General features: G+C 44.6%; 1 protein-coding gene across 9 annotated transcripts; it reads right to left on the bottom strand.

The window, feature by feature from the left end:
* Nucleotides 1-1480: 1480 nt before the first annotated feature.
* Nucleotides 1481-23394, bottom strand: BTNL9 (butyrophilin like 9). 9 transcript variants are annotated; one of them, XM_081502127.1, is made up of 11 exons: nucleotides 23200-23394; nucleotides 18376-18510; nucleotides 16177-16524; nucleotides 14493-14774; nucleotides 8395-8523; nucleotides 8181-8213; nucleotides 7869-7889; nucleotides 6098-6118; nucleotides 5836-5862; nucleotides 3489-3515; nucleotides 1481-2421 (listed from the first exon to the last, which is right to left on the bottom strand). In XM_081502127.1, the coding sequence occupies exons 2-11, from the start codon at nucleotides 18482-18484 to the stop codon at nucleotides 1796-1798; spliced, it is 1623 nt and encodes a 540-aa protein (XP_081358253.1). In that variant the 5' UTR covers nucleotides 18485-18510; nucleotides 23200-23394; the 3' UTR covers nucleotides 1481-1795. The 9 variants fall into 9 exon arrangements, with proteins under 9 accessions (XP_081358253.1, XP_081358258.1, XP_081358252.1 ...); XM_081502132.1 differs by lacking the exons at nucleotides 7869-7889; nucleotides 8181-8213 and having other exon boundaries at nucleotides 8359-8523; XM_081502126.1 differs by lacking the exons at nucleotides 3489-3515; nucleotides 6098-6118 and having other exon boundaries at nucleotides 1481-2461; nucleotides 7858-7889.
* Nucleotides 23395-23737: the final 343 nt, after the last annotated feature.

The following is a 23737-nucleotide window of genomic DNA, read 5'->3' as shown; positions in this document are numbered from 1 at the left end:
CCCACAGGTTAAGGGCTCAGTCCTACAAGACTTCCTTCTCTCTTTCAATACCAATTACAAATCCAGGTTGCCTGTGCTTCCGACCCACTCACTATAAATTGGAGATTCCCAAGACCCCTGCCTTGAGTTCCATTAATTTACCAGAGCAGCTCACAGAAGTCAGAAAGAGTTTACTAACTAGATTACAGGTTTGTTATAAAGTGTTGTAGCTCAGGAGCCAGGGAGAATAGATGCATAGAAGAAGGTATGTGGGAGGGGTACAGAGCTTCTTCCTTGATCTCTCTGAGCACCTCTCTCCCTTCATCCCCCGTGTTCACCAACCTGAAAGCTCTCTGAACCGAGTCCTTTTGGGGTTTTATGGAAAGGTTTCATCACATAGGAATGACTGGTTAGATCATTGGCCCTTGGTGGTTGAATTCAATCTCTAGCACCTTTTCCCTCTTTGAAGTAGGTGGGTAGGGTGGGGCTAAGTTACAAGCCTCTGGTCACATAGTTGGTTCCCATGGCAACCAGCCCCATCCTTACTGGCTTTCCAAAAACTATCTCAGTAATATAAACTCAGGTGTGGTTAAAAGGGGCTTGTTATGAATATCCAAAGACATCCTTACGACTCTTATATTTTAGAAAATTTCAAGGGTTTAAGAGCTCTGTTCTAAAATCTAGGTCAGAAACCAAATAAATATTTCTTAGTATAGATCAGAATCTCACCATGTATTTTCCCTGTCCCAGCCCTAAAGTCCACCATTTCTCCAAGGAGCCTTGGTTCCTTTCAGTAGTAAATAGTAACTAAAAACTAAGATCTCAGTGCTAGATGTGCTCATTGGTACAGGGGTATTATTGTTTCTAAGCCCTCAGTGTAGACAGAGCTAGGAACTATATCACATCTGTCTGTTTATCAACAATATGCATCTATTACATAGTAAAAACCTCGAGTTCACAATTATTCTTTCATTCTCTCCTTTCCCTTATGTCTTGTTTTATGTTTTTATATTTTGTTGTTTGTTTTGTGGGCTTTTTTTTTTCTTTTTGTATCTCTTGTCTCTGGCTAAAGAAACCTCTCGGCACACTTAGTGAATTGACCTCTTGTTGGGCAATTCTTGTAATTATTCATTTTAATGTTCAAATTGTCCTATAACTGGTCGATGGAGCCCCTTTCACCTAGCTCAAATGTCTTTTTGCTATGTCCCCATCCGTTTTTGAGCATTTTTGAACATAAAAGCAAAAGATGTTCTCTACTTTCACCACTTCTCCAAGTTCATCTTGGTGCTGACTGGCAGTGAAAACTAGCATCTGAGCCCTAGGTGAACTTATTGCCCATGAAGTGTCATTGTTTCCAGACCTTTCTAGAGCTAGAAAATACATACAAAAATATTAAAATACAGAAATTAACTGATACCCCTAATCTTATCTGATAAAGTTTATCCTCTTTTTTCCCCCATTCCAGTTTCTTTCATGTCTTCACAGTGAACACTGCGACTCCTAGCAACATGAACATATGTTTACTCATCTGCTCAATCCTACAACACACACAGATAAGCTTTGGAATTGTCTTTCTTTAAAAAAAAAAAAGAAAGAAAGAAAATCATATGCATACGTGTACACATTCACATCTACATAGGCAAAGGTCTCTCTTTGCCCCCTTTCCGCTATATTGAGCCTTTTAGCCTTTGCCGACATTCTGGGGCAGACAGGGGGGTTAGTGTATCTGTTGGCTTTACAGGAAGCAGGAGAGCATAGCGCCAGCTGGGTATCCAGGAAGCCGCCCAGGACCCAGTCCAGCGGCCACGAAAGCACTTCACCACAGGCCCAGGGCAGGGTTCGAGGACTCATAGGGGTATAACCAGGCATCACTGTCCTCCTCTTCGAGGACGCGTTTCTCGCTAACTGGTAATGGGCAGATGGTGAGCGGATCTGGGTGTTCGCTGCCATCGTGAGCTCTAGGCCTGAAATATGCGCAGAGAGTCCCCGGGAAGGTGTCGGTGAAGGTGAAAATGTGGGAGCCGTCGGATACGTTGAAGAAGGACAGCTTTCCAGCCTCAACATCCAGAAAGATGCCCACGCACCGGGGCGGCACGCGCACGCTGAGCGGGACGCGGTGCTGGTCTAGGACGAAGTACTCACAGCTGTTCCACAGCCCCATCACCCAGTAGCCAGTCGCCGGGCTCATGCGCGCATGCCCTGCACTCTGCACCGCGGCCAGACACACGCCGAGGAACCAGCGGCTGCGGCGGCCCACGTGCACCTCCCAGTAGTGGCGGCCAGTGGAGAAGCGCTCCCGGCTCAGGACGCACGTCTGCTCAGAGAACCGCTGAGGGTCGGCCACCGCCGAGCCTGGCGCGGTCCTGCGTGAGGACACGCTTTTGCCATCCTCGGAAACCTCCAGGCTGGGGTGGGAGGAGCCAGGATCCAGGGTCACATCCACTGCGCAAAGGCACAGGGTCAGTGCCCGCCAGGGACGGTTCTGCCCCCACCCACATCCCTGTCCCCTCCCCTGATAGGCAGACCTCTAGTTCTCCCCGTGGAGCAATCGGTGGAATAGGCACCCCTCTCCTGAAGCCCCTCCTCCCGCCACCCTGGGACTGAAGAAGCATGGAAGTCACTCCCTAGCTTTTGAAAGTGATAAGAGGAATTCATTTCCTTCCTGAACCGGAAGGCTCTTGAATTCCATGGTGCCATACAGAGCATAGATAGCAAATGAGGGAAGTTTGTGGGGATGGAGGCGGGCTCACTTTTCCCAAGACCTGGACCGCAGGAGGGCTCCCCAGGTAGCGTTAGTGGTAAAGAACCCGTCTGCCAATGCCCGAGACATAAGTGACAGGGGTTGATCCCTGGGTAGGGAAGATCTCCTGGAGGAGGGCATGGCAACCCACTCCAGTATTCTTGCCTGGAGAATCCCATGGCCGGCTACAGCCCATAGGGTGGCAAAGAGTCCTACACGACTTAAGTGACTTAGCACACACGCACAGTCAATAGGAAGGAGCTTAGGACTGGTTCTATCCTGGCTGCTCTCATCACTCAGTGTGACCTTGAGATCACTAGTGAGCTCTGGGCCTCTGTTGTACAGCAAAGTTAAGATTTTAAAACTGAAGGGAACCCCTGAGATCATCTAGTCCAGTAACCTGCACTCCAGCAACCCATCCCTCGCCCCCAAGGGACCCCAAGGATCCCTCTGTCAGATAATGTGGGAAGTTCTGCCTGATGGAAACAAATCTAGGAAAACCCAGAAAGTTATATGCATGAGGGAGCATCAGAGTGCACACAAATGTGTGCATGTGTGAGTGCAATCACATTTGTGCATATGAACATGTATGTGTGCAGGCATATGTGTCATGTTGTATGTGTGTGCAAGTGAGCTTGTGAATTTGTATGCAGGCTCCACAAATGGCTCCTAGACAGACCCTTCCTCTAATCTCAGTTCTGGATACCTCCCTTCTGATTAAGATCCAGCCAAATGAATTCACAAGATACAGTTCCTTGGCTTCAGTTACCTGCGTGTCGTTGAGCTGCTCTCCACTCTGAAAACAAACAGAGAAGAAAAAGAGGCTCAGAGATCTGAGTCAGTAACTCTGGAACCTTGAGGGAGCCTCAAGATGCATGAAGGATGCCTGTAAACTGAATAATCTCATTTCCACCATGATAACTTGTTTGGACCCAGATTAGCCTGGGTCCACCATGGCATCTTCCCAGGAATTTGGGATTGGGTAGGGGAGCTGGTGCCAGTGCTGGCTTATGCCAAAGCTGTGTACAGGCTGAGATGGTGCTGGATAGTGGGATGACAGAGTATGTGAGCAAAGAGAACCAATATAGGCAATTGGGATGCCTTGAAGGATGGAAACAAAGCCTCAATTTCTGACTGGCTTAGTCCCCAGGAGGCCCATCTGAGCTTGGCTCCTGTCTTAAGACATCCTCTGGACACCCTGACTTGCTCTCTTTCTTACTGTGAGCTATTCTGTGTGGATTTCTGTTTTGTTTTATCTCGTCCTATATTACAGAAGAGAGCACCAAAGTCACAAAATGCAGAAGCGGTAGAAGACGTTTTTCAGAGCTCCATAAATTTATAGCAGGGCCTTTCAACCCTGATTTTGCATCAGAATAACCAGTAGAACTTTACAAATCTAGAGCTCTTGCATAGAATAACTCAAATCTATACAGATGTCAATCCTCCCTAAATTTAGCTGTAAATTCAAACCAATCCCAGGTAAAACTACTTTTGGATGTTTTGGGGAACTTCATAAATTTATCCTAAAATTTATATTTTAAAAAGGTCCATGAACTTTAAAAAGGAAGGGGAAATGGAGCAGAACTTATACTTTCAGGTACTTTAAAAGCCAAGGTAATAGGTGACAAAGAGGCAGACCCATCAAGACATGGCAACTGAATATGCACTAAAGGTGATGTCCACATCAATGGGTAAGTCACAGATAGTGTGTAGTAAGTGGCACTGGGAAAGCTAACTCTTTATATGAGAAAAATTACTGGATTCTTGTCTAACACCACATAAAAAGGTGAATGTTAGATGGATAAAAAAACTTACACATAACATATAAAGTGAATAGAAGAAAATGTAGGAGACTAGATTTGTGACCTAAATGTGAGGAAGATCTTCAACAAAAGCTCAAAGACACAAACCATAAAGTAAAAGTGTCATAAATTATATTTTATCAGAACTAATTCTTTTCAATAGGGGCACCATTGGACAAAGCTAATAGCAGATAACAGAAGAGAAGAAGGAATTCACAATGTGTAATAACAATGAGAGATTACTATCATATATATTATATAATAATAATAATATTGCATGAAGGATGTCTGCAAGCCAAAAGGCTCCATTCCCAGGCACTGACACCAGCCCTGTCCTGTGAATCAACAAGAAAAAGATAGCAACAACATATGGAAAATAGGCAAAGGACATGAACTGGCAATTTTCAGAAGAGGGAGCCCAAAAGCCAGCTAGCATGTAAAGAGATGCTCAGATTTCTTAGTGCTCAGATGAGTGCATACCCAAAGAATAATTACTCATCTCCATTGACTGACAAGCTTAGAAAGCTGGCTCACACGAGATGTGGGCTCATGGAGCTTCCATGCACTGCTGGCACGGGATGATGGTGCTACTTTCAGGAATCCCTCTATCCCACTTAGTGAGACATCCATAGTGGGCCAGTACTTCTCTTCTTAGAGAAATCTCCATACAGGGCCAGAAGATGATTTACTCAGCACTAGTGGTCTGTAGTGATATGGAGTTAGAAGAAGGCTAGATGTCTACTCCAGGAGGGTGGTTGGCTCAAATGGAGTGCTCTGCAGCAAGGAGATACAGTCTAGATTTACATGTGGCAGCAGGGATGGATATTAAAGCACAGTGATGGGTGAGAAAAGCAAGGAACAGCGTGAGACCATAAATCTCTTCACAGTAACTACAGTGTATGCGCACAAAACAGAAATTTCACCTCTTGCAAGAATACATACAAAATAAAGATACACATTACTGGTTGCTTTACCGGGGAAATGGAAGAAGGTACAGGGACAAATATTTACATGTAAGGTAACATGCCCTTTCCAGAACAACAGGTGAGAGTCTTTGAGGGCAGGCACCAGGAATCTAGATGATTCTGATGTGCAACCAGGATTGGCACCAATGATTTACTGTATGTTTACACTTCGGGACAATGTAAAAATAAATATAAAAGTCAAAGTCAAATATAACCTATACCAAGTGACATAGATTAATACCTGTGTGTAGCAATGAAATAAATCAGAATGAACCATAGTTTGTTAGAGCAGGTGACTAGGATGCTGAGACATAAAGTGGACAGTGGGAGAAACATGGGCTTCACTCACCAGCCTGGCCTTCAGCCCTTCTCCAGTCTGAAGTAGCCAAGGAAAAGCAGAATTAGAACAAAGTCCCTTCAGCCTCCTTGTTCACACATCAAATTTTGCACCCACCCCTGCTCCTCTCCCCTTTCTCCTGCCACCCACACAGCCAGCAGGGTTCCAATCTGGCCATCATACCTGCTTGGGATATCAGAAGAACATTCACCGATAACCAGATGCTACAAGGTAGACAAAAAGAAATAGTTCTGGGCGGGGGAGAGTCACTTACCCAGCTCTACTTGAAGCTTCCCTGTAAGCAGAACCCACAGAGAAAATATTAGCCTTTGAATGAGTGAAACCACCTTCACAAGGCAGTTAGGTCACTGAGACAAGGTTTTGTAGTTTTAAACTACTACTCATTCCAATCCTGTCTTAGGTGCTGCATCACCCATCTGCAAGATTCTTACTCCTCATCCTATTCTTTGCTCTATGGCAGAAATCTGCACAGGGCTGGGAAGGGAAAACATTTGTCCTGAAACTGCAAGCTTTTCCTAGGGAAGAAGTCCTGTATAAGTCCAGACACTGGGCACATCCTGCATGAACCTCAAGGTCACTTACTGGTTACATTATTTAAAAAACTTGGTGGACATCACATTCAGTTATTTCCCCTGGCCAGATACCAAGACTCTGATATTTTGCCACCAGAAATGCATTCTTCTAAGTTCTCTACTCTATGCCATCTTTTAAAAGTTAAGACTAGGAAAGGCAATAATATACACTAATTCAGACTATGGTGTGAATGACTTATCATCATGCTTTGTTGTTGTTTGGTTAATTGCCTTTTGTTTGTTTTCCCCTGCATGACCAGGTAGACTGCAAGACAAGCTTCTACTTCACTATTTTGTCTGGTGTTTTTCTGGGGCAGGCAGAGTGGTTCTCAAGGTCTTCCCCTACCCATTGTGGCCTTCTCCTCCATCCCCTCATCCTTTGAATTCACTCTTTCCTCCTCCCCTGACATGGTTTCAAGGTGCTGAGTCCCCCTGGGGAGAAAAGTGGATTTGATAAATTACTTTCACTTTGGTGCAAATTACAGATGCCTTCCTTCTTGGTGACATTTGCTTTAAAAAGAGAAGGATATTTGCTTTTCTCACTAACCACACACTCTTGCAAAGCTTTCAGGTGTTACTCAATTACGTAGGTACATAAAGATTTGATGTGTTAAATCACATTATTGGCATATCTATAAGTTGGATTCAAATGACCATTTTTCTCCAGTTATACTAAATTGGATTTCTTTTTTACATATATGTTCATTAACCCCAGTTAAACTTTTTGTTTGTTTACTTGTTTGATGCTGTCTTGTTTGCATTGAGTGTAAGTCACTATAACTAATGGTAGAACTCCTAAAGCTTTCTCTGTTCCAGTTGCTTTTATTGAGTATTTTTCACATGGCTTCTTTATAAAACTGGGAACATAAAGTGCCTGTATCTTGTAAAACTTCATTTGTCTCTCTTGGTTCAGAGAAGTTCATTCATGTTCAAAAGGAAGGCAACATATACTTGAGTGCTTGCTGTCTGATACAGTTTCAGCTGCATATGTCATAGAAAGAAGGGGATGGGATGGTGTCAACACATCCAGCTCACTGGACTAGTTTTAAGTAAAAGTTTTCTGGTTTGTTTTGTGTTTTTTTGAAGCACATTATTTAGTAAAATAAATATAATGAATGTTGCGTAAAAAAAAAAAAAAAGAGAAGGATATCCTAGGAAGATGAACCAGAAGGAGGAGACCTTTAACTGTGGAACTGTAACTGAATCATATAATTTGCAGGAGAGGACCTGGCAAAATCTATCCAGAAAATCTTAAGTCATACTTCCTTGGCAGGTGTGCACACGTCCATTTGGGAGGGGGAAGGCAGGATGTGTAGAGGGCTGGATATAGAATTAGATCACTGTGATTCAGTGCTCTCCAAAGGGGTCCTAAAATCACTGAACCCCTGCTTCTGCCATGGGTTACCCCCCTAGCCCACAGCCAGCACAATGGGCATGGCACCCAGAACTTACCCAGCTCCACTGTGAGTTTCCCTGGAGAAATAAACAAAGAAAAGAGAAAAATTTCCATCCATCACTGAAGGCTTGCTTCTCCAAAGTGCACAGACTTGGAACCCACGTGCTCTGGAGAGCTAGTTTGAGCTGGATATGGGGGAGGAAAAGGCTCCAGGGCAAGAGAAGTGAAAGTAAACCTCTGCCTCAATCCTTCTCTGCCCTCTCCCAAACTCTCCTAACCCCATGTGACCTACTTGTCTTCCTGACCCAGTGCCCCTACTCCTGTTAGTCAGAGATGTGGGTGAAAAGCCCGTCTTTCCTCCTGCTTACCTTTGTCTTTGTCTGCCTGCTTCCTCAGCTTTTCTGAAAGGAAGGAAAAAGGAGAGTAGAGGTCAGTGCGTGTGCTCCTCTGCCTGTTTTCCATGTCCCATTCCAGCCCTGCCTCCGGGCAAAATGGCCCTTCAGCAGTGGCCTTCCCCGCCCCCACCACTTTTCTCCTGGGCAAAGCCAGTTCCAGGAGGGCAGCCCCCTGACTGCCTGTTACCTTGGGACCTCCGTTGCTTCTGAAAGAAGTACAGCACCAGCATCATGAGGAGAGCCAGAAGGAGCAGCAGGCCCACCAGAGTCCCAAGGAAAGCTCTCTTCCAGGGAGAGGTTCCGGGTAAAAACACATCTGGAAAACACCCCACTCATCACTAAATACTAAGTGAGAAGACTGGTCCTGACACTGTGTGCCAGAAAACCTTTCTAGTGACTGGTTGGCCCTTCCTGGGCCCTACCATGTGTGTGTGCATGCTTAGTCGCTTCAGTCATGTGTTCAACTCTTTGCAACCCCATCAACTGTAGCCCACCAGGCTCCTCTGTCCATGGGATTCTCCAGGCAAGAATATTGGAGTGGGTTGTCATGCCCTCCTCTGGGGGATCTTCCTACTAAGCGATTGAACCTACATTTCGTGTGTCTCCTGCATTGCAGGAAGATTCTTTTCCCACGGAGCCACCTGGGAAGCCCGGGCCACACCACAGCCATCTGTAAAATGGGCATGAGAGCCATTGCAAGGTGCTCAGGAGAGGTAGCATCCAAGGAAGAGTGGCAACTTGAACTTGCTCAGCACAGAGGGGAAAATATTGCAAACTGAGGGGTATAAAAGGAAGGAGCTGATGGGCTCTGCCCAGTCCTTCATCTTAGAACTTATGTGACCACAGCCCTGACCTCCTTCTACTTCTTCTCACTCTTGCTTTATATCTAAGAACATTAGAAATCAAGGTGTTGATATCTGAAACCCAGTGAATAATTGCTACCTATTGCTCTGACAAACTGTGGAAAATTCTTAAAGTGATGGGAATACCAGACCACCTGACCTGCTTCTTGAGAAATCTGTATGCAGGTCAAGAAGAAACAGTTAGAACTGGACATGAAACAACAGAATGGTTCCAAATAGGAAAAGGAGTATGTCAAAGCTGTATATTGTCAGCCTGCTTATTTAACTTATGTGTAGAGTACATCATGGGAAATGCTGGGCTGGATGAAGCACAAGCTGGAATCAAGATTGCTGGGAGAAATATCAATAACTTCAGATATGCAGATGACACCACCCTTATGGCAGAAAGTGAAGAGGAACAGAAGAGCCTCTTGATGAAAGTGAAAGAGGAGAGTAAAAAAGCTGGCTTAAAACTCAACATTTAGAAAACTAAGATCATGGCATCCGGTCCCATCACTTCATGGCAAATGGATGGGGAAACAATGGAAACAGTGGCAGACTTAATCATTTTGGACTCCAAAATCACTGCAGATAGTGACTTCAGCCATGAAATTAAAAGACACTTGCTCGTTGGAAGAAAAGCTATGACCAACCTAGATAGCATATTAAAAAGCAGAGACATTACTTTGCCAACAAAGGTCCATCTAGTCAAAGCTATGGTTTTTCCCATAGTCATGTATGGATGGGAGAGTTGGACTATAAAGAAAGTTGAGCACCGAAGAATTGATGCTTTTGAACTGTGGTGTTGGAGAAGACTCTTGAGAGTCCCTTGGACTGCAAGGAGATCCAACCAGTCCATCCTAAAGGAAATCAATCCTGAATATTCATTGGAAGGACTAATGCTGAAGTTGAAACTCCAATACTTTGGCCACCTGATGCAAAGAACTGACTCATTGGAAAAGACCCTGATGCTGGGAAAGATTGAAAGGAGCAGAAGGGGACAACAGAGGATGATATGGTTGGAAGGCATCACCAACTTGGTGGAAATGAGTCTGAGTAAGCTCTGGGAGTTGGTGATAGATAGGGAAGCCTGGCGTACTGCAGTCCATGGGGTCGCAAAGAGTCAGACACAACTAAGCAACTAAACTGAACTGAACTGATTGCTCTGACAAATCCATGTGTCATCTTGCCCTTCATGCAAACATCTGGCTTCTACTTGTCATCACAGCTTTGCAAGAATTGTTAGCAAATCCATGTAGGGCTGACTGACAGTTCCCCTCTTCCCACTCCAGGCGTCCTAGGAAGGATCTGCCCAGAAGCAGAGTGTGGTGCAGAGCTTACAGAGACAGTGGCCAGACAGTAAAGAAATACATGCAAAACAGAGTAATCCTCTAGAAACTTTTGTGGAAATTTAATAGAATAATTTTATGTCTGTTGAAGATAATGAAATTGATGCTTTTATCTCAATGGTCTTTAATTTTTTCTTTTTTATTGTAGTAAAATAAACATAACATAAAATTTACTATCTTAACCATTTTAAGTTTATAGTTCAGTGGCATTAAGTACATTAACACTGGAAATTCCCTGGCAGTCCACTGAGTTCAATCCCTGGCTGAGGAACTAAGATCCCACAAGCCATGTGGCATGGCCAAAAAAAAAAAAAGTACACCAACATGGTTGTGCAACCAACACCAACAGAACTTTTTTTAATTGTCCCAAACTGAGAGTCTGTACCCATTAAACACTAACTCCCCAATCTTCCCAACCCAGCCACTGGTAACTTCTATTCTGCTTTTCCTCTCTATGAACTGACGATGCTGGGTACCTCATATAAACAAAATCATACAATATTTGTCCTTTTGTGTTTGTCTTTATTTCACTTAACAATGTGTTGTTTTAGTTGGTTTTTAATTTTCTTTTTTTAGCAGTGCATTTTTATTATCTTGGTAAAAGTATTGAGCCACAAAGGACTGGTCCTTCACCACAGATGGTTTTTGAAGCACTGACCTAGGAGGTCAAGAGCTCAGAGTCCTATGCCTCGATGACCTGTGATCTCCATCTTGCTCTCTGTTCCAGCCTTTCCTGCATCTTTCCAGCTCCTCCAGTAGCTATGCACATTTCCACCTCAGGACCTTTGCACTTGCTGTTCCCTCTACCTAAACGGTCTCCTTGCAGAAATCCATGTGACCAACACCCTTTGTCAAGGTTAAACACAAATTTAAAAATTTGTGCAAAAAAGTGAGAGAGATTCCCCTTCTCCTTCTCTTAGACTGTTTCCTTTAGAAAATTTATAAATTCTTTCTCTGTCCCTTCAAGGGCTTCCCAGGTGGCACTAGTGGCAAAGAACTCAACTGCTAACACTCTCTGACATAAATCACAGCAAGATCTTCTATGACCCATCTCCCAGAGTAATGGAAATAAAAACAAAAATAAACAAATGGGACCTAATTAAACCTAAAAGCTTTTGCACAAAGAAGGAAACTATAAGCAAGGTGAAAAGACAGCCCTCAGGATGGGAGAAAATAATAGCAAATGAAATAACTGACAAAGAATTAATCTCCAAACTATACAAGCAGCTCATGAATCTCAATAACACAAAAACGAACAACCCAATCAAAAAGTGGGCAAAAGACCTAAACAGACATTTCTCCAAAGAAGACATACCAATAGCTAATAAACACATGAAAAGATGCTCAACATCACTCATTGTTAGAGAAATCCAAATCAAAACCACAATGAGATTTCATCTCACACCAGTCAGAATGGCCATCATCAAAAAGCCTACAAACAACAAATGCTGGAGAGGGTGTGGAGAAAAGGGAACCCTCTTGCACTGTTGGTGGGAATGCAAACTGGTACAGTCACTATGGAGAACAGTGTGAAGATTCCTTAAAAAAAAACGGGAATAGAACTGCCATATGACCCAGCAATCCCACTACTGGACATACACCCTGAGGAAACCAGAATTGAAAGAGATACACGTACCCTGCACACGTCACTGCAGCACTATTTACAATAGCTAGGACATGAAAGCAACCTAGATGTCCATCAGTAGATGAATGCATAAGGAAGTTGTGGTACATATACACAACGGAATATTACTCAGCTATAAAAAGGAATGCATTTGAGTCAGTTCTAATGAGGTAGATGAACCTGGAGCCTATTATACAGAGTGAAGTTAAGTCAAAAAACAAATACTGTATATTAATGCATATATGCGGAATTTACAAGGATGTTACTGGTGATCCTACATGCAGGAGACACAGATGTAAAGAACAAACTTTTGGACTCAGTGGGAGAAGGCGAGGGTGGGATTTGAGAGAATAGCACTGAAACATGTACATTACCATATGTAAAATAGATGACCAGTGCAAGTTCGATGCATGAAGCAGGGCACCCAAAGCTGGTGGTCTGGGACAACCAGAGGGATAGGGTAGGAGGGAGGTGGGAGGGGGGTTCAGGATGGGGGGGGACACATGTGTATCTGTGGCTGATTCATGTTGATGTGTGGCAAAAACATCACAATATTGTAAAGTGATTATCCTCCAATTAAAATAAATAATTTTTAAAAAGAACAAAAAAATGCTAAAAAAAAAAAAAAAAAGAACCTGACTGCCAGTGCAGGAGATGCAAGAGACCTGGGTTCAGCCCTGGGTCGGGATGATCACCCGGAGGAGGAAATGGCAACCCACTTCAGTATTCTTGCTTGGAAAATCCCACGGACAGAGGAGCCCAGCAGACTACAGTTCATGGGGTCAAAAGGAATCAGACATGACTGAAGTGACTTAGCACGCACATCCCTTCAAGATGTATATAAATCTTTCCGAAAGTTATATAAAGACTGCCAGCTTTACAATACAGGAATGATTTTCTTAAGGAGCTCAGAGCCATCTCTTTGAAATGGAAACATCAAGAAGAAAGCACTCCTATCTCCAAGTCTCCTGGAGTTTCACTTAGGCACCTGGCTCCAAGTTGTAGTTACACGCTTGTCATCGAGATAAGAGATATCATTCTCTTTTGCATAAAAGCAATTAGCTAACACAGATATTACCACTTACCCAATTACCAGGTGAATTTTGGGTGAACTATGTATCACACACATATATATCCCTATGAACAATAAATCCATTAGTGGGGGCCTCATAGTAAAACTTTGATGCTAGATAATGGCCTCACTTTCAACTCATTGCCTAATGGTCTTCTTTCCTGATTCACCACTTTTAAATCCATGTATATATATACAACCCACCATACTTATCACTCTTCCTGTCAAGGGATGTTCAGCTTTAAGGGATCCAATATGCTATTCTGTGTGCCGTTTCTCAAGGAGTCTCTATTCCTTATCAGTTCCTGGAAAACAGGAATGAGCAGGGCTGCACGCAGTTCTCAGGACTGAGATCATGAGAAGGGGCACCTGGCTGGATTCCTTACAGTGACTAACTTCAGTGACTCCCTTCAATGACCTTACTTAGATGTAATCTATTCAGCTATGCCCCTCTTACTCAGGATATGGAATGCTTTCTGGCCCTTTGAAGATTGCTATTTGCTTGGCTTCGTTTTCGCTGCCTAGAGCTGCCTTGTATGAAGATATAAAAACATGCGTTTTTGCAAATAAAGCACTCTTGTTCCATCAGAGCTTGAGTCCCCATGTCTCTCTTTCTCTCTCTTTCTCTCTCTCTCAGGCTAATTCTCTGGAGCGTGAAAACCCGCTGAGCTCATTTTCTTGCCCAGGCTTTCAAGACCTCCTCGAGAGGACGCCCTGAGCCTTCGTGAGCAGTGCAAGCCCCATGTCAAGGGCTTTATTGGTTCTCTGCGTAAACCAGGGAATATCAGCCTCTTTCTCTCTTTCCCTTTCTTATCGTCGACTCTGGACTGCCAGATTCCAGTCCATCAAAGGACCGCTACATCTTCCCTGTTTCATGTTTCTCTGTATCACCTAACACCTTCGAACATGTGCTATAATTTACTCTTTTGTGTATGTTTCCCCCATGGAATGTGCACCTGAGGGCAAGGGTTTGGGGAACACTGTGAGTGCTCAATAAATATTGTTTGAGGGATAAAATTAGGAACACATGGGTTCTTATGATGCTCTCTAATAATATTGGCTTTCTGGAACCTCCCCCAATTACTGTACTCTTAGTAGGTTTTAAATATTATGGCTTCAGCTGTCAAGTTCAGCCTGCCCTGTACACACAACCAAGCTCCAGAGCCCCTGTGTCCTGATAGATGGCTTTAGGGATAATGGCCTGGAGGAGAACATAGCAACCCACTCCAGTATTCTTGCCTGGAGAATCCCATGGACAGAAGAGCCTGGCAGGCTACAGTTCATGGGTTTGTAAAGAGTCAAATGCGATTGAAGTGACTGAGCACACACACACATAGGGATAATGGACACGGAGAACTTGAAGACTAAGAAGGTGAGGGTGAGCTGGCACCCACTGACCTGCTATGTGGATCACAAACTCTTTCTTTTGGCCTAGGAGGTGGTTCTGGATGGAGCAGGACACGTTGCTGTGGGCCCCCTCTTGGACGACCACAGATGTTTCCAGACTGAACAGGCCTTGGACATCCTCAGTGATGTTTTCAGTCTCTGGGGGCAGGCATCGTCCGTGATGGTCTCTCCACTGAGCCTGTGGCTTGGGGTACCAACCACTGGAGTGGCACCTTAGCTGAATGCCTCCCTCCTTGAAGCCCTCAATGGAGATATGAGGGTCTGAGCCCAGTCCTGGGAGAGGCAGGAAGAGTAGAAAAGATCAAGCTCCTTTCCAGATGTACATGAAGTTCATGTCACCATTCACCACTTGCAGTCCCCACACGGCATGGTGACTGTGACCACTCAACACATGTGGGCTTGCAGCCCACCGTGGACTATAAATGACAGGCTAAACTGTAATGGCATGTCGGGACAGCACTACCTCTGAAGGGCATTTTAAAATAGGGAAAGGCTGCTGGTATTTAGCCATATAATGCAAGGGACCGTTCCCCTAGATTTAAGAGTAATCCCGTCTCAAATTTCAATAGACTGTCTTCTCTATCTCTTGAATCCCACCAGAACTAAAGAATCTTTGTTATGTATACTTTTTTAAATCTCTCTACCCAAGTAAACTAGCTTTATATTTTGAACATGTGAAACATTAATATGGTTTAAACATCAACACTATAAAAAACTAGTAGATCAAAAAAGCCCCAGGCCTTTCTCCATCCTTTGCATCTCATTGCTCCCTCTCCTTGAAGTAACCAATTTCATTAGCTTCCTGTGTTTCTTTTGTACCATGTTTCTCCTCCTTTCTTTCACAAAAATTAATATGCTATAGAGCTTCTTCTGCATCTTGCTTTTTTCTCTTAAAAACATCCTAGAAATCACTCCACATCAGCTTAGCGCTCATCCTCATTTTCTTCCTCTTTTTTTTTTTTTTTTTTAAAGCTACAGAGCTTGATATAGACCTTACTCAGCACCTATGCTTGGACATTTAGGGAGTTTCCATCAACCCTAAGTACTCATTGGAAGCAATGAAGCTGAAGCTAAAGCTCCAATACTTTGGCCACCTGATGCAAGGAGCCGACTCATTGGAAAAACCCTGATGCTGGGAAAGATTGAAGGCAGGAGAAGGAAGTGGTACAGGATGAGATGGTTAGATGGCATCAGTGAATCAATGGACATGAATTTGAGGAGGACAGAGGAGACTGATCTCCAAGGTCAACTCCCAGAGGTGGAATTGCTGTTCAAACGCAGACACAAAGGAAGTCCTGTTAGCTATTGCCAAATCTCCCTACCCTGGAGCTCAGGACTTTGAAATCCATCAGCACGGTAAGAAGGGGCCTGCTTCCTCCATCAAGAGTGTGTAATCCAACTATTGACTGTTTGCCAGTCTGATAGGGAAAAATTACCTCTCTGTAGTTTTAATTTGCCTTTTTCTCACTGTGGGTAAAATAATTGTCTTTTCCTTTGTTTAAGAGCCATTTTGTGTGCATTGGGGGGGGTTCATTTCCTAGTGAATCTTGTTTAATATTCTTTTTTTAAAAAAATTAGAGGAATTTTCCCTTTCACTGTGATTTTCAATCTATCTTGAGCTCTTTCCAAATGGATCCTTCTCCCCTCTGTGTTGGGGATTGACTAGGTCACGCACCTGCTACCTCCAGCTCCCAGGTCGCTTCCCCAGTGAAGTCGCTGGAGAGGAAGCGGCACCCATACGGACCCTCGTCGGCGGGGACCACGCGGTGGAGCCGCAGAGTCACGCTGCCGTCTGCGATATCGTCCGTGATGAGTTGGGTCCTGTTCTGGAACTGCGTCATCTGCCAGCCATAGAGCTCCTGCTGCTTCCGGTACAGGTGCACCACGTCCGAGGCCTGGCTCCGGAACCAGAGGATCTCCATGTGCTCGGCGTCCCGGTATGGTGACAGGTGGCAGGAGAATTCCACTTCATCCCCGACGTGTGCCAGAATGGGTTCCTCATGGCCTACCACCCTGATCTCCTCTAGGACAAGATCCCAGACAATGGCCCAGATTAACTTTCCTCAGATAAGATAGTGTACATATGTTTTGTGGGGTTTTTTTTTTTTTGCCAAAGATTCCATGTAATTTAATGCCTCAAAAATATGTTTGTTTATTTGTTTGTTTGTTGCAGCTCAGAAATCCACAGTGAACTATTCAAATGACAAAGGTGAAACACTCTACAGGACAACCAATGCCGTTTCTTGAACAAGTAATTGTCATGAAATAGTTGGATGTGCCACGTTAAAAACTACACAAGACACATTACAACCAGATACAAATGTGTGGTGGGGTACTGGTAGCTGGTTTGAACCAACCAGCTGCCAATATTATTCAGGGGACGGTTGTGTCAATATGACCAGGGCATTAAATTAAATGGAATCTTTGGCAAAAAAAAATGTACATTATCTTCTTATGTGAATAAAAATTGACTTATTTGCATAAATGGGCAAAATAAAAGATCTGAAAGAAGAAAGATCAAATTATTGACAGTGATCATTTCTGCATGGTGCAAATAGATGTTTTCTTATTTTTGCTTTGTCTGATTTTCTAATATTTTATAATGTACATGCACAGCTTCTGTAATAACAAAGAATATTAAAATAATCTGGGGTGTGCTTCTTGCCTCATGGGTTTTCCAATCTAAGATCAAATCCTGCTGTCAAGATTTTTATTCATCTGGATCTTTCATTTGATTGTCCTCTGCAGTAATGTCTCCACATGGCTGCTTTACTCCCTGTTTTCTGCAATTTCCATGAGAGTTGCTGTTCCTGCTGCAGTGCCTTTCCTCCCAGCATGCCTTCATTCATTTTTTTCCGGCTTCTGTGCCCCTCCTTTCCTTCTTTCAAAGCTCAGCTTAATCCCACCTCCAATTCTTCCTTTATGAATTCCTCCCATCCTTCACTTTGCCCATATAGCATGGGAGCACCTTTCTTCTCTCCATATGAGACCCCTTGTTGCCTACTGGGTGTAACCTTGACACTGCTCCTACCAGCTTCCCTCTTCAGGTTCTCTCCAGCTGTCATTGCTGCCATGCCTGATGCCTGGCCCTTTTCCTGGGCATACCCTGCCTCAGTTTACTCTCCACCTGTCATCTTTCTACAGACTGTCTCCTGTGAGGTTCTACTCATACAGTACCTCCTCTCTATGGCCCTTCTTGGCTTTCTGGAAAAAACAAATTGGTCTCTTAGCTGTGATCCCAGATCTTTGGGTACATTTCTCTTGCAGCTCTGGTCACACAGCTGGACAGTCATGTATATCATGTCTGTTCACCTTCCTTGAAAGGACTGAGGATTTGGGCTGTGCTTTGTCATCACTTCTGTATCCCTGGTTTCCAGCTCAGGGAGTTGGGTAATTCTATTTGCATAATTAGTTTACATTCTATGTTAGTTGCTTCTTTCATGAGAGATGGTATGACCAGGATCCTTTCTGCTTTTCAAAAGCTATGGCTTATATCGCAGCAGAAGAGTTAAACATATTTTCCAACTGGTTCAGCCTAAGTACAGACCAATGAGACTTTCCTGGCACCCTCCTGCTATGCCTTCTGCCATGTTTGTGAGCTGTGGGGTTGTTGGGGGTAGGGAACCCTGAAGGGATGGTGGAGGAGCATTGTGGGGCCGGATGGTGCTCAGGGCAGAGCACCATTATTATTAGGAGCCAATATTATTAAGAGCACCTCTAACAACTGGGGTGGAGGGCTTATTTTTTAGCCCCTGAGACAGCCTAGTAAAAGGCTGCAAGATCTCAGCCCTGGAATAACCTGTAGGAGGGGTGGGCAGAAGCTGATGTGCTCACTGAGGTCCTGGCTGTCTGGGATGCAGATTAGACACGTTACCTGAGCACATCACCCTGGGCTGGAGGAGGAGGAGCAGGTGAGTGAGGAAGAAGAGACTGCTGGGCAGACGCCCTCGCAGGTAGGAGATCAGGAAGACTGAGGAATCCATCACTTTTCCACAGCAGTGGGGGCCACCTGCAGAGGGATAAAGACATGCTGGAGTGATGCAGTAGAGTCAGAACTCCACGTATCAGGCCTGACATCTGTTATTGCCTCAAGTCTATTTTTTTCGGGTACTTGCAAGCTCCAGTGCCTGGCTTCTTTTCAGTCATAGCCAGATATGAGAGTTGCTTCTAATTTTAACAGGCAGCATTGCTTGTGGTGGGGTTGACCTTGCTTGGACTCACAGTCCTCCAAGAGGACAAGGCCAAAAGGTCCCAGAGGAAGCAGCTTTTGAGCTTCACATTGTTTAGAGCCAGGAATAGAGCCATGCATTGTATGGGAGCTGAGTTAGGTTTCAGTGACTTGGCCCAAACAAAGGGAAATCTATAAGAACTCCCAGATGTATTTTCCTTTTCTCTGCCCAAACCTGTTCCCGATTCCCTTTGACCTGGAACATCAGGTCCACTAAACAGAGGAAAAAACACCGTGCGCTTTCCTAAGTGGCACGCACGCCTGGCTGCCTTTTAACTCCAGCCACACCTAGGACACCTTTTTCCAGCCATGAGATTTCAGGTGGAGTTCCCAGGAGGTCAGCTGGTGACTGTCACTGAGTCAGTAACATCTTCAAGACCACAGTGATGGGGCTGTCTCATCGATCCCTCCCCATACCCATCCACAGCCCCAGAGACCCAGCCCCAGTGCAAGCAAGGGCTGTTCCCTCTTCACTCCTGATGCCCCTTGGGGAGCTGTGGTAATATAATATGAGAATCAGTGAGCCTGGGTAGCCGATTCATCTTGGGAAATATACAAGCCTCCCCACATTTCTCCTCTATTTAGTTGTGGGACTTTAGGCAGATTATGTAACTTGCTGAACCTTAATTTTTTCACTTGAACAATGGAAGAAACCAATTCAACTCAGTGGGTTGTTAAGCCTCTAAGGTGAGATGGATGCTCTTTAAAGAAAAATCAGTTCCTCCCTCTGCCTCCAACTTCCAAACATCTGCTTTCTGCTCCCCATCATCTTCTAGAGGCTACCTCCCTCTCCTTTCACTCCATCATAGCGTCTCAGAGCAGAAAGGCCCAGTTTCTACTCTCCAGCCTCCCCGGTCTCCCCTCTCCCTCTGTCTGCCACCCCACTCCACTGTTTGGTTTTCCTTTTCCCACAGACCTGCGAGGTGGCACCCATTCCTGGGGTCCTGGGGCTACAGAGCCCCAGCCACACCATCAGTAATATCACCAGCAGGGTTTACATGAAGGGCTTTAGTTCCTTTTTTATTGTGTAGTTGATTTACAATGTCTTAACTACTGCTGTACAGTAAAATGATTCATTCTTTTTTTTTTTTTTAATACTTATTTCCATTATGGTTTGTGTTGGGCTTCCCTGGTGGCTCATACAGTAAAGAATCTGCCTGCAATTCAGGAGACCCAAGTTTGATCCACTTTCTTTTTAAAAAATATTTTCATTAAGGTTTATCTTAAGATATTGCGTACAGTTCTCTATGCTATACAGTAGGACTTTGTTTATCCATTCTACACATGAAAGCTTACAGTAAAAAAAAGAAGTTGAATTCAAAGAGTTGAATGATGGTTAGCAGGGAAGGAGGATGGGGGAATGTGGTACATGTTGGTCAAATGGTACAAGCTTTCAGTTATAAGATAAATAAGTTCTGAAGATCTAATGTATAGCACAGTGATCACAATTAATAATACTGTATTGTATACTTAAATTTTGTTAAGACTAAAGTTTTAGTGTTCTCACAACAAACAAAAAAGATAACTGTGTGAGATGGTAGGTATGTTAATTAGTTTGATTGTGAACATTATTTCACAATGAATGCATTTATCAAGATATCATATGGTACAAATATATACCATTTGGAGGGCTTCCCTGGTGATTCTATGGCTAGGGTTTTCCACTGCCAATGCAGGGGGCCCAGGTTCAATCCCTGGTCAGGGAACTAGATCCCACATGCTGCGACTAAGAGTTCACGTGCCACAACTAAAGATCTTGTATGTCATAACTAAGACCCAATACAGCCAAGTAAATAAATATGTTTAAAAAATAAACAATATATACCATTTTTATTTGCCAATCATACTTCATAAAGCTGAGAGAAAAATGTATTAGGTTTTAGTAAATTATTTTTCTGCAACTATTCAGGTATTCATATTTTTTTCTTCTTTTTCAATTGATTAATTTACCTAAACTGTCAAAATTCTTAGAATAAAATGAAAGACTTTAGAACTGCTGGTCATGTAGCAGAAGATGGTCTGAGAGGTGTGCAGGTAAGTTAATGGAAGGCAGGCAACATGAATGACTGTGCTGGAAGGACCTGGGCTGATAGGACCACTGCCAGAGGGAGGGGCAATGGCCTGTGAGTCAGTCAGTCAGTGGCCTTGCCTCACGGAAGGCAGAGGCTAAGTCGGGGAGGCTCCATTCTTGCATCAGAAGGGACCCCTGGGGAAGGAGATTGGAGTCCCCTTTCAAGGGGGCCTGGCTGTTTTGATAGCCAGCAGCTATTGGAATATGGTCACACAATAACCAGCAGAACAGAGGCCTTGGGCCAGAGTCCAGGCTCAGGCTGGGCAACCTTTTAACCTTTTGGCTGACATCAGGAATGTGTCTTCGACAGGCCCACCAACCAGGAACAAAGGACACAGAGGCCTATGAGTGTGAAGCTCTGAGGATACATCAGCACCGGCTAGTGCCTTCCAAAGCAAGAGGAGCTCAGAGGGTGTTTACAGACCCGTATGTATTGGCCAGACTCTGAGGAATTAGTCAAGAGTTGCGCTAGGAACAACTTGAGTGTTCCCAAGGCAGCAACAGGGCATTAGACAGGCCCACAGCTGGGGGAAGGGGCACCTCACAGCAGGATCAGTATTCAAGGTCCCATATTCCTGGGGAAGGGGGAAGCTGCCATCTGTCAGTCAGTCCATGTGTTCCAGATCCTGGAATTACTATCAGGACTGCAGTTCTCTGTTGTGAGACACTCTTGTGATTTCAGTCACTGAGGCTGCAGGTGGAAGAGGTCATAAACACACATAGATACATGTATGTGTCCACAATAATAAAAACTAATATGAATTGAGTGCTTACTATTTACCCAGAACTTTCCTACGTCAGAAGTATTATTACTATTATTATAGGACCAAGGTACAGACAAGGATACTGAGGCACAGGGAGGCTAAGTGACTTGCCTTGCACACACGGTTGGAAGGTGGCGGAGCTGGGGGCATTCCTCCCAAGCTCTGCGCTTCTCTGGACTCAGCTTCCTCAACAGCAGTGTCGTGTCAAGGCTGGGTACACCTTAGTTCTCCTGTCCCCCATGTCACGACCCCTGTTAGGGACCATCTGGTCACAGACTGCAGCACTCACCCTGACAGCATCTCGTGGCAATTGAAGAAGTAGCTTGAGTCCCCAGATGTCAGCCACAAGACTAACCAACCAAGAAACGAATACAAACAAATCCACTTCTGATAAAACAGCTTAAAATGAGTGTTTCCCTCAGACCTTGTCAACAGCATCTTCTCCAGCAGGAGGTCATGCCCCATAGTACCTTTGCTTCCAACACCCAAGGAGCTGATTTTAAAGCCTTTAATTAGAGGGAGGCCATCTGGTGAATTCTTGAAGGGAAGTCAGAGGGGCTGAATGCTCCCTTCTTGTTCTAAAGAGCATACTCCTCCCCATTTGCTGCCAGAAGTTTGCCTTTTCCAACCTCCCTCTGCAGTTGAAATGCTCTGATCCTTACCCCTCTGAGGGCAAACCCCTTCTGATCTCAGCTATTCACATCACATCACAGTGGAAATGGATTTCAGCTTCCTTTTCTGATGGGGAGGTTTTGCTGGGGAAAGGTGAGAGACTGGACACGTTGCAGATTTGAGGAAGATGGAAGACCCAGGGAGGGGAAGGATGGCCAAAAAGGGGGTCTTAGGTTAGAGTTAAGCTCTGCTGGTGGGGAACATGCGCCCTGCTCTCCAGGGAGCCTCTGAAGACACAGGGAGATATAAGGGTCATGCACACCAATGCCAAAGAAATGGGTGCTGAAATGCTGCTACCTTCCACCCAAGCTTATCTTTCCTTTTCTTTCTTTGTTCCTTCTCATTTTTTCCCTGGCCACACTCCAACTTCATTCCAGTTTTCTCCTCCTGCATCTCCAACTCCTGAACAACATTATGTTTTCTTGATTTCCAGTCCTTCAGCTCTTGAGTTTCTCTTTAAACATTATTTTGTTTTGCTTTTGCTGCTTTTGTAGGCTTGGGCTGTGTGTGCTTTGCCCCTCTCTCATTCCCTGTGTCCTAAGCTTTAAGTCCCCGGGGGTAGGGCTTTGGCACTCTTACACCCTCTCCTCTTCCAGCACCCACTGCAATGCTTTGCCCTCTGCAAACTGTTAATTAATGCTCTCTGGCTTGCTATGGTTTTATTTCAATAGGTCCACAAGAGTATTTACACCCCTGGTCTTTAAGGGAGATGAATTGCCCCAAGGAGAGATCTTCAATGAGGCTTCATATGGCTTGAGGGGGAAATGGGATGTGTCTGAATCCTTCATCTTCAGGTGTAGCTGCCAGAACAGGTATTTCCCCTCGGTCACACTGACATCCTTATCCTGCAGCCAGGTTCAGCTGATAAGATGGTACCAACCCATGCTGTGCTATCTCCTCAGCCCTCATTTTCTGTGTCCCATTTCTGAAAGGTGGAGGTTTAGACAGGATTGAGTCACATACCTGGCAGGTAGCAGCAAAGGGTCCAAAATGACAGGTGATCTCAAGTTCCCTGCAAGGGAGACAATCACGAAGTATCCTGGCTCCAGATGCTAAGGTCCCCTAGACATGAGCTGGCAGCTCCGTAGAAGGGAACCAGCTCTTCTGTGAGGGAATTACCCACCCACCTTCCACATTAAGATACATGGTGCTTGCTCTGCCCTTTGTTATAAAAACCAAGATAGACAGAACAAAACGAGGAAGTCTCTGTCACATCCTGCCTGAACTGAATTTCCATGGAAAGCATCCCACTAAGGTCTTAGAAGTAGGGTAAAGGTATCTGGGAGCTTTGTAAGAAACTCAGAGCAAGGAGAAGACACTCCAGCTGGCTGCCCAGGATCTCTGGGGCTCCAGGGAGGCAGGATGGCCATGCCTGCCCCTTTCTCTTCACCATCATAGCAAAACATACAGAGACTGGACAGGAATATCCACTAAGGATTAGGAAAGGTCTGGTGCTCAACTCTTAACTCCGGTGCTTAACTCTTACCTCCACAGGGTTAAG

The sequence above is a fragment of the Giraffa tippelskirchi genome, chromosome 6 (genome assembly GCF_054371585.1).
Source record: "Giraffa tippelskirchi isolate mGirTip1 chromosome 6, T2T-mGirTip1v1.2.pri, whole genome shotgun sequence".
NCBI lineage: Eukaryota > Metazoa > Chordata > Mammalia > Artiodactyla > Giraffidae > Giraffa > Giraffa tippelskirchi.
This window is presented reverse-complemented; position numbering and strand designations above follow the sequence as displayed.